The sequence below is a fragment of the Anomaloglossus baeobatrachus genome, chromosome 2 (genome assembly GCF_048569485.1).
Source record: "Anomaloglossus baeobatrachus isolate aAnoBae1 chromosome 2, aAnoBae1.hap1, whole genome shotgun sequence".
NCBI lineage: Eukaryota > Metazoa > Chordata > Amphibia > Anura > Aromobatidae > Anomaloglossus > Anomaloglossus baeobatrachus.
The window spans coordinates 589866938-589878344 of NC_134354.1; the positions used below are offsets into that span (position 1 = coordinate 589866938).

Below are 11407 nucleotides of genomic sequence, written 5' to 3' on the forward strand. Positions count from 1 at the left end.
TTGGCAATATGAATTTTTGTGAAATTCGAGGTGAATTAAATTCCTCTTGAATTAATTTGCTCCTCTCTACATAGTACAAATCACAGCACCAACATAAAACCAGTGATATTACATGTATAATGCATGTCTGCAAATAGCACTCATGGCTCCTTATCCTAAGTAGTGTGGCAAGGCACATTACAGAGGACCTTTCACTAAATTTTTCATGTTCAACCTGACATACAACGTAATCGTAGCTGCAGAGTGGAATAAAACATTTGTTTTTCATTTTGGCTCTCTGTTGCAGAGATTTTAGCAATCAAAACATTTGGAACCTAATGAATTTTCTTTTTTTATATTCTACATGTTGTTCTACAGTTTTCACTGAGGGCATGTACTTCTTCTTCCAAATACTAACCAATCATAAGCAGGCAGCAACACTCAAAGGAAAGTAGAATTCATCCCCACCATAGCTTAGAGCAGATTTCTCACTGTGTGATATGTAATGATACAGCCCTGATCTTCTGGTCTAACCTTCTGCATTAGGCTTCTGCCACACTCACGTGAAATTCACGCACGTGCCGAGAGACACGTATTTTCCCTGCGTGTTGCGTGCAGGTAAGTACGTGTCTCTGGTACGTGCGGGACACGTGTGTTCTACGTGTGCTATCCGCGATAGCACACGTAGAACCGGTAATTATTATACTCACCTGGTCCTTCCTGCTGTCCGCGCTGCTGTCCGTGGTGCTGATCCTCGGTCTCCAGCCCTCCCGTCTCCCCGCTGCTGCTGCTGCCAGGCATTGAAGTGAATATTCTATGAGAATAATGAGCGGTGGTCGGCAGCAAGAGGCAGCAGCGGCAGAGACAGGAGGGCTGGAGAAGGTGAGTTAATGTTTTTTTATTTTTCACTGACATGTGTGGTTTCTCCGGTGCGTGTCACACGGGACCGCATCCACACTACACCCGTGTGGTGCGGGTGCGGGCCGTGTGACACCCGTGCTGCGGGAGAAAACACTGACATGTCAGCGCTTTCAAAAAAGCACACACGTACAAACGCACACGGACACACGTTCCGTGTGGTTTTACGTGTGTGTGCCTGCTACAATAGGGTAGCATTGGTTAAAGTGTCTCCGTGCCGCCGGTACGTGTAAAAAATGACAAACATGTGCCGGCAGCACGGATGTGTGGCGCTAGCCTTAGCCAGAGTGTGGGGATGGACAGCACAACTGAGTTTTGCAGTGTCACATTACAAAACCTTCTATTAGCTCTTCTCCTCTCATAGCAGTGAGATCAAAGCAGGGTATTATTACATTTCACACAAGATTAGCCGCAAATAGGAAGGCTGCTCTAGGGTGGAATAGAATGACAACCCTGATCTCACTGCAAAGCGACTACAAGTTGCGTTTCAGACACGGCCATTGCACAGTACCTAGTGGGAGCACATTTATAAGATTATCTCAACATAGGCAATATTATATTTAACACACCCAATAGCGGAGCCTATTTTTAATCCACGATCTATGGACTAATTTCAGTTTTGTTTATGGGAATGCCCCTTTATCAAAAGTTAACTCATTAGGTCCAAATACTTTGATTACTAATCTCTCTGCAACAGAAAGGCGAAAAAACAAATGTTTTATTCCACTCTGCAGCTATTTTTATATTGTGGGCCCAGTTGAATATAAAAAAGGTTGGTGAAAGGTCTTCTTTAAAGAGAATCTGTCAGTAGGTTTTTGCTACCTCATCTGAGACCAGCATTATGTAGGAAAAGTGATTCAAACTTGTATCACTTAGTTAATGGGTACAGTAGTTGTGACACAATTAGGCCATGTGCGCACGCTGCGGATTTACTGCGGACTTTATCGCGGATTTGCTGCAGAAAATGTTTCTAACATTTCTGCAGTCATTCCCCAGCAAAACCTATGGGTATAAAAAAAATGCTCTGCGCACACTGCGCTTTTTTATACCTGCGGATTTACCCGCAGATTTTCCGCTGCGGAATAAATGTGCATGCCACTTCTTTTCCGCAGGTACCTGCGGTTTTTGCCATAGATAATGGTAAAAAACCGCAGGTACCAACCCGCGGAAAAATCGCAGCAATACCGCGGCAATATCGCGGGTGCGTAATCACCGTGATTTTTGCCGTATTCTGCCACAGGGTGCAGATTTTGTTCTTAAGAAAAATCAATTTTCTGGTGCGCACATAGCCTAAAGGCTATATTGTCGGGGTCACGGTGTTGGTGACGCACATCTGGCCTCGTTTGGAATGCAGGTTATTTGTCGTTCCTGCGGCAGCACACATCACTATGTGTGACACCGCAGGAACGAGGAACAACATCGTACCTGCGGCTGCCGGCAATGTGGAAGGAAGGAGGTGGGCGGGATGTTCCGGCCGCTCATCTCCACCCCTCTGCTTTTTTTGGGCGGCCGCTTATTGATGCCGCTGTGATGCCGAACGAACCTCCCCCTTAAAGGAGAGATTGTTCGGCAGCCACAGTGATGTTGGTGAACAGGTAATTGCGTGTGACGCTGCCGTAGTGATATTGTTCGCTACGGCAGCAATCACCTGGTGACGCGCCACCGACGTGGGCGGTTGCTATCGCTCGAGACATCGCTAGCGATGTCGCAGCGTGTAAAGCCCACTTTAGAGTTACTATAAGTAAAGATCATGACACCATTGAACTCGAGTGTTAGGCTGGGTTCACACATAGCGACAGCGACAACGACGTCGCTGTTACGTCACCATTTTCTGTGACGCAACAGCGACCTTGTATGTCACTGTTATGATCGCTGCTTAGCTGTCAAACACAGCGACGCAGCAGCGATCATAACGTCGCTACATGTGCAGAGAGCAGGGAGCCGCGCTTAGCGCTGGCTCCCTGTTCTCCTAGCTACAGTACACATCGGGTTAATTACCCGATGTGTACTGCAGCTACATGTGCAGAGAGCAGGGAGCCGCGCACACTGCTTAGCGCTGGCTCCCTGCACTCCTAGCTACAGTACGCATCGGGTTAATTAACCCGATGTGTACTGCAGCTACATGTGCAGAGAGCAGGGAGCCGGCACTGGCAGTGTGAGAGCGGCGGAGGCTGGTAACGAAGGTAAATATCGGGTAACCACCTTGGTTACCCGATGTTTAGCTTGGTTACAGCTTACCGCAGCTGCCAGATGCCGGCTCCTGCTCCCTGCTCGCTTCATTTCGTCGCTCTCTCGCTGTCACACACAGCGATCTGTGCATCACAGCGGGAGAGCAACAATAAAAAAATGAACCAGGGCTGTGTGTAACGAGCAGCGATCTCACAGCAGGGGCCAGATCGCTGCTCAGTGTCACACACAGCGAGATCGCTAATGAGGTCACTGCTATGTCACAAAAACCGTGACTCAGCAGCGATCTCAGCAGCGATCTCGCTGTGTGTGAAGCACCCCATAGCCTCTATATCCTGCTGTTTTCAGATTACATAGCAAAAACCTGCTAACAGATTCTCTTTATGGGGTCAATATTGACTTTTGGGATTACTACCCTCAATAACCCCCACATAAAAGTATCCACAAGCATACAGTATAGGCTACTAAATGTTGCATTTTTTTTTTATTTAGAACCACTGAAATTGACAATACATATATTTATTTAATTTAATCACATTATTTTAATCCTCTGGTCATAAAGTTTCCATCTGATATTCTTAACTGAAATGCGTTGATAACACAAATTCTTAGAAATCGGTCCTGATAAGTATGATGATGCAATGTTGTCAAAACTGTATGCTTGCGACAATAATCAGCACTAAGGATCAGTAATCTGAGGTTAATAAAAATGTAATCTAGCCTTAAGGTGCAATTATTTGAAATATTTTTGCATGTGTATTTTGTTGCATATGTTTAGAAAAATGCCTTTTAGTGCCGTATACATTGATTGTCTCCATGAGTATACAGCTCAGCACGATAGCATCATAGCTGTGCATGTTTCTGCACTACAAACATCAGTTACATCTGCAAAGCATGCAAATCGTGTGCACACATCCCCTTTCTGTATATATGTGATCAGCTGTGCCTGTGCTTCCTCCATCTCCCTCCCCTCCTCCCTCCCACGCCTCCAGTGTGCAATTCTACATAAAAACACGGACCCTGCCAGCTCCCTCAATCAGAAACCCAGGGAGAAGAGAAAGGAAAACAAGGCAGTATGTGCTAAGCTATTGCTGCTTCTTGCAGTCTTTGCACCTAGCCTGCAGAGAGGAGACACTGAATGCACTAAGCTGTAAAGCTGACTGCTGGAGCAAGGACTTAGTTTTCTTCTGCATTGTTTGCATTTCATCTACACTGATTTCTTCTATTTTTTTGGAAAGGAACTGAAATTACCAAGACATTTCTTTCCTTCCAGCCTTCATGGCTTTACCGGACAGTGCACGTGGATTACCAAATGGAGGAGGAGGTGGAGGTGGCAGCTGCACAGGGGGCAAACCCTTGGATCCTTTGTTTCCAGAAATAGTGGAACTAAATGTTGGAGGACAGGTATATGTGACTAGGCACACGACTCTTGTGTCAGTTCCAGAATCTCTACTCTGGCGTATGTTTTCCCAACAGAAACCAGGAGAGCTGGCTCGGGACAGCAAGGGACGCTTCTTCCTGGATAGAGATGGTTTCCTGTTTCGGTATATTTTGGATTATCTACGGGATCTCCAGCTTGTTTTGCCAGATTATTTTCCTGAGAGAAGTCGTCTACAAAGAGAAGCAGAGCATTTCCAGCTTCCCGAACTAGTGAAACGTCTCAGTCCTCTTCGTATTAGTAAGGACAGCTCCATAGGAGGTGAAGAACCACCTTTGCTTCTCACTCCTGCAGCCACTCAAGATTCGGACCTGGACACTGCAATCATTCCAGCCTCATCTTCTCCTGCAGCTGGCGTGCCCTCCCCAACATTAGATCCATATCGTTTCAATGCCTCCTCTTCCTGCAGCCCTGCCTCAGTTCCTAGACTTACTCCTTCTCAATCCCTTGAAGGCAGAAGATCTGGATACATTACAGTGGGCTATCGAGGTTCCTACACTATAGGCCGTGAAGCACAAGCTGATGCCAAATTTCGAAGAGTTGCCCGTATTACTGTTTGTGGTAAAACATCTCTGGCTAAAGAAGTTTTTGGGGAAACCTTAAATGAAAGCCGAGATCCTGATAGACCCCCAGAGAGGTACACTTCCAGGTACTACCTCAAATTTAACTTTCTAGAGCAAGCTTTTGACAAGTTGTCTGAAGCTGGTTTTCACATGGTGGCATGTAGTTCCACTGGAACATGTGCCTTTGCCAGCAATGACCAGAGTGAGGACAAAGTGTGGACCAGCTACACCGAATATGTCTTTTGCAGAGACTGAAGCCTTTTGAGTAAATTTCAAGATACACGGATAATTTGCATAAACTTTATCACCTATATTATGTCTATTCTTCACAAGATACAAGGAAAGACTGACCAAACAACAGAAGTGGATCTGATGCATCAACTTCAAGAAAAACAATACAAACACTGTTTCTGATCAACACAGCAATCGTACAAGCTAAATAATTCCTAGTTTCACGTAGGTGTATCGAAATATTCTCAGAAGATTGTTTCTCATGTCTCCTTGTACTAGAGAGGCAGAAGAATATAAAGTAATGTTTCTCAACTGCTCAAATATGTCAGCAAACCATCAGATCTTTTAGGTTAGGAGAGTGAGGGGTTACAAAATACCCCATGACTGCTTCATATTTTTCTAAGGGGGAAGGCAGGGACAGGCTAGAGACTATAAAAATGTGTAAGTATGAACAGCTTTACACATCATACTCTGTGTTTAATACTAACATATGAATACATGTGTACTTATATGAAATACTCAGATAATCTCCCATTACATTGTATAGAAACTTGTCATTTTCTCAATATCGTAATGAAGTAATAATTAATTTTCTCTTTTCTATCATTTATTAATCCAGCAACTTTTTGTTTTCCACTTTATCCATGTACTAACACCACTGCCTTCACTATGAAAGTCAATAGGGATTAGAATTGTAATAGACCTATCTTTATAGTGCAGGATTTTTTTTATTATTATGGCTACATTGATTATGTTTTTATGATTTTCTTTCCTATCTTCAGTAAGGCGATAGTAACATTTCATGGAAAATACCTGGTGTTATTCCATAATAGGCTTGTAAGTGTTACCTTCTTTGTGTTGCTGGCAATGAGCTTAGTGTATTTTAGCTTTGTGATCAAGTTAATTGAAATCATTAAAGGGCTTATTTCCAGAGTAGCTGCCGGACTATCTAAGTACAAAAAAAAAGCTTGCCGTGAGTAATATATTTCATAAGGCCTGTGCCCTTATCTGATGTGAAACGCGTTGTGCACTTTATATGCTACATTCTCATAGACAATATTGTGCATCAAGCCAATTAACATGGACAAAGCCACAATACAGAGCAGGAGCCTGCTGCATTGGCCACTTTTGTGGTTGTAGAATGATACATCACAATACATTTGACATTTATTTATACATGCATTCTGGTAGTTTTCAAAGGTAATAATGTGGAAATAAATAGGTTTCTGTACGACTGGGTGCATTTTGGGAAGATGTGGCTGTGGCTTCATTGCTCATAGACACATGCACACTCTCAGGCAGTGGAGTAGAAATGATTTATAATCCTTTTACTGCAGCAGCTCTTGATACGCATTGAGCTTGACTTGATCTGCTCTCTGATTCCCTGTTGTCTGCAGAAGAACATAGTCTATTAATCAGCTCTTATCCTATAGTATATATATAATTATTCATTACTTGATTAAACGTCAGATAACAATGGCTTTACCAAAGATTTTGCTCATATTAATTCAATTTCTTGTAATTTTTTTTAGGCAATAATATATAATACATGACAATAAGCTTATCCCTTCATTCCAGCTGCTGAGCAGTGTAAATGTGTCACTTTTGCATTATGTAGTATTCTGGGCCAGAGTGGTCACCTGATCTTGATGAATGCATTTACTCTATAAATAGTCACATTTTTCTTTCAGAATATGAAACATTTAACAAAGCAATAAAAATGATATCACATGCTTTCAACAGGCGCTTTATTTCAGCCTTTTCATAATTTGGAAGCGTGAACATACATTTTAAGTTTCAGGGAACCAGTGTGTTTTCTCACTTATATTATGGTAATATTGCCAAATAATTCATTAGAATTAACCGCATGCGATATATGGCGGATTTTAAGATGATTCCATATAATTAATGTCCCTTGAATGTTACATAATAGAATATTTTGAAAAAAGTCCAAATTTGATGGAAATTAAGATATCTTACCTTTTCAGAATTTGTATTGGACTTTCCTCACATGATGTAGCTCATAGAATTGTAGGCCAAGTATGGCTACTTATATAATATCAAACATTCCAATCCCTATAATTTCAAAATGGATAAAGCAGGAGAAGAAAGGGGTTAAATCCGCGCTGCCATGTATAGTAAAGAAGGATTCAGGAACGATTAGTATTGTGATTTTATTGTTCTACTCGTTTCGGAGTCTTGCTCCTTCTTCAGGACAAAATTACTGATGTACATAAACATTTTTGTCCTGAAGAAGGAGCAAGACTCTGAAAAGCGCAGAACAATAAAATCCCGATACTGATCGTTCCTAGATCCTTCATTACTATACTTGTCAGTGCGGATTTAACCCCCTTTTTTCTCCTGCTTAATCCATTTTGAGTTTACACAGGGTCTGCAGCAGCCATCGCACAGCTATATACCGCTCATAGTAGTTGTGACTTGCACAAGTAGCCTAGGTGAGAAATTCCCTGTACCTTCTATTCCTTTCCAATGGGATAAGACCCTATATTGCACCTTTTTGTCTCTCCAGCATCTACTACTATAATCCTTATAATTTGGGAAGTACTAGATCGCCCTATAGTTGAATATTCATGAAGACGTCCAGGTTCCAAACTGGCACCACTTGTGTTGGGACATCTTCCCATCTACAAAACAACATTGGTTTTATAGGTTTCTAAAGAGTTGGATCACATCGAAATCCAAATTTTGGCAATTGATTGATCAAGAATCTCAATATGTCTCCTACATAACCCGATTGTAGGATCATACAGATACAATTTCCTCCATATCCAGCCTTAGAAATTTTGTAGAATTGTGTAAAATCTGTGTTAATAATCCATTTCTCTGTACATTGCTGTCACCACATTCTCTGTATTGATTGCCTCTTTGGCAGTACAGGCATTAAAGAGCGGAAAATCCTGTATGTAAATACATAAAATGTCCATATACATATATAGAGAAAACATTTTAGTTTTTTAATAATATTAGTACTCTGAAGTAACATGACTAGATTAAAGGACTCGCACAATATACATGTGGAAATAGATATATAATGTATCTAATTTCTTTCTCATATATAGACTGAAATGTTGGAAAGCATAAAATAATGAAGTATCTTACTTATTCTTGTGTGTATATCAATAAATGTTGCTTTTCCTATAGCACAAGGAGATGTCTCTGCTATCAACTGTAAGGTTATAGTATGTTTTAAAAATGGGCCTAATACAATATGTCAATGCTGACTTTTTTGTCCTCTTGCTAATTTTAATAAAGTACCAATGTTTAGTAAATACGCCTGCGTCTTATTTTATGGGGGGAGTGTTGTTGGAAAAGATTGTCGGTTTTGGACAACCCTCATTTTTTACAAATTTTCCCTGGAGAGTAGCTGGTTGTGTGTCTGTGCTCGGAGCCTCTAAGATGAGGCAATGTTTGCAGAAAAAAAAAAAAAGAAATGTATAATTGATGGCAACTGTATACTATACTAACAGTATACTATGAAGTACATCCACTTTTGCAGTAAGGAAAAAAGAAGATGCAATTGATATGACCGTGGCGTTCAGGACAGACTATTTCATATGTGATAAGTGACAGTCAGAGCTGTTAGTTGCAGCTTTTCGGCTCTTTACACTAAACATTTGGTGTAGCTGTAATACTGAAAACTGGAATTGGCTGTTCTGTGTGTGATGGGGGCCGAGCGGTAGATTATTAGAAGTAGGTCAGACAGCACAGAAAACACTGCATGGTAAGGCTTCCCTAGAGATCGAGCAGGATTTTATGTTAATAGGCTATTTCACACTATAAGCAAGCAGTAATTGTACTGACTATCTTTCATGTGAAATTAACTATGTCAATTAGGAAATGTCTTTTAATTTCATATATTAACCACCTTCTTACTTTTTTTAAGGACAGAATTTCCATTAAGTAAATGTTTGTCCAAGGCTAGAAAGGGTATTTAGCTGAAGACCTAATGTAAAGTACATGGCTGTATTGTAGCTCTATAGAAGTTACAAGTTGTTGAGACCAATAATATAGCACCTCCAGAAGTCTGTCTGTCAGTCTACACTGTACCTATTTATGTCAGAAAGATATATAGTTCCATTTGATGCCGTATTATTGATGTATTCAATATAATGGCACTATAGAGTGTCTACGTCTACATTGAGCCATATGGACTGCACAGGGCTGGGGCACAGCTAGCAATATGAAGTTCAGACATGCGGCATTGATTTTTTGCTTGGTGGCCCAGTTACTAAGGTAAGTCCAATTATCCACAGAATACGAGTAAAATGAAATAAAGATGTTTGAGCACAGAGCTGTCAGATCACTGCTCCAAAATTCATTGCCATTGGCAAGTCATTGCAGGCAGATGTAATGAAATAACTTTATTGTGCCCACCAGCCCTATGGTCCTGTGCTGGTGTCTTGTAGGCTGTAAATCTAAACTGGCCTTTGAGTCAACAAAATGCTGGTATTGGACACCAATGTATATCATCATGCTTACATATGTTGAGCCACTGTCTGCATAGTTGTTAAATGTGTGTCACGGCCTGATGTGATCTGAGGGGGATCTGGGATAATGTATTGTTGATTGCAGATCCGCTTTAGTGCCCGCTTGTCGTTTACCCTGAGTTGGAGCATATTTAATTTCATCCAGTACTGAAGGGTTTAAGGTTAATTTTTATAATGCAGTGATCTAACAGGTAGTTGTAATCTCAGCTGCAGCCACTCCCTTCTGCTACAAATATCCACTTCTCACTCCTCCCTATGCTGGCTATAGCTCATACCAATGCTGTCTACTTTGAAAGAGCCAGGAGAAGCTCAGGTGTTGCTTCTGTTGTACCTGAGAAGTTTCTGCTGGAGAATCTGTGGAGTGTTATCTGTTGTGTCTTTCCCCACATGTTTGTCTTACCTTCCTCTTGTTGTCTTATTGAAGTGATGAGACTAGTCAGGGTGAGTTCATGTCCAATAAGGGCCTAAGCACGTGATGGCACATAGGGGGAATTCTAGGGGTGTTAGGGAGTGCAGGAATCAACCTCAGATGAGTGTTAGTAGGTGATCCCCTCTCCTTTTCCTAAGTCCAGGCTTCTCTGTTGTATTGCTACCCTATTGTTCTTTCTGTGTTGCGACGCTTGCCAGGAGTTCTCTAGTACCTGGCGTCACACCTGCAGTCCCATCGTGAGAATAGTGTAGAAGAGGCCTGTAGGCTGCATTACTCTGTTTGTTGTGGGAAAGAACTAGGTGAGTATACTTTTTATTAAAGAGGCACCTAAAAACTAATATGTGTAGGAGCAGTGATGCTAAGCGAACACTGCAACTTTGTGGAGAACTCTAAGCAAATATTATTGCTGTATAAGGGTGCTAAGGGGTAGTTTTACTTTGTTGGTCCAAAGAGAGCATTATTACACTATTATGAGTGTTTATGGTGCTGGTTTGGGCCTGATGGAGAGAGTTTGGAATTGAAGGACTAATCTTAGTTCTACTAAAGTATTTCCACACTTTTTTTTTAAAAAAAAGATTGGATAAATCTTCTGATGCCTACTTTACAACCTTACATTTAGATGCATTTTTTGTATCCAAATCTAGAAGCGAATGGGAAAAGGAAACTCAAAGAGCTTTCAATTATATGAGATCTACGGATTCATTAAAAAATTCATATTTCATTATAGTTAAGTCATTTTTGCTGCATTATTTTTTACAGCCTAAACCTGTTTCTTGTCCATTTTATTAACATTATTCACACCATTTTCATGATGTTTTTATGGGTTTGGATTATGTGTTCTTTATCTATAGTACGTGTTTAATAAAGGTTGATTTATTCACCAAAAATGCTTCAAAAACGCAGTGATAAATGCAGTGAAAATGCTGCAAAACACTAGAATTCAGTCAGCAAAGAAACAACTTCGGTCAGCAAAGAAAAAAACAAGAATGTACACGAGAGTTATGAAATATAAAAAGTTTTGCTCGTACTGTAAAAGGCAACTTTTAGTTAAAAAAGTTGCAAAAATGCAGAATGTGTACACAGCCTAAATGTCATGTACAGGTTAGAAATTTAGCACTTTTAACTTTTTGTGTTAGGCTACTTTCACACATCC

The 11407-nt window shown here is 40.9% G+C and overlaps 1 protein-coding gene across 1 annotated transcript; it reads left to right on the forward strand.

Annotated features, from left to right (window-relative positions):
• The first annotated feature begins 4100 nt into the window (after positions 1-4100).
• Positions 4101-8608, forward strand: KCTD12 (potassium channel tetramerization domain containing 12). The gene has a single exon (XM_075336793.1). It carries the CDS (start codon positions 4363-4365, stop codon positions 5338-5340), a length of 978 nt encoding a protein of 325 aa, XP_075192908.1. The 5' UTR covers positions 4101-4362; the 3' UTR covers positions 5341-8608.
• Positions 8609-11407: the final 2799 nt, after the last annotated feature.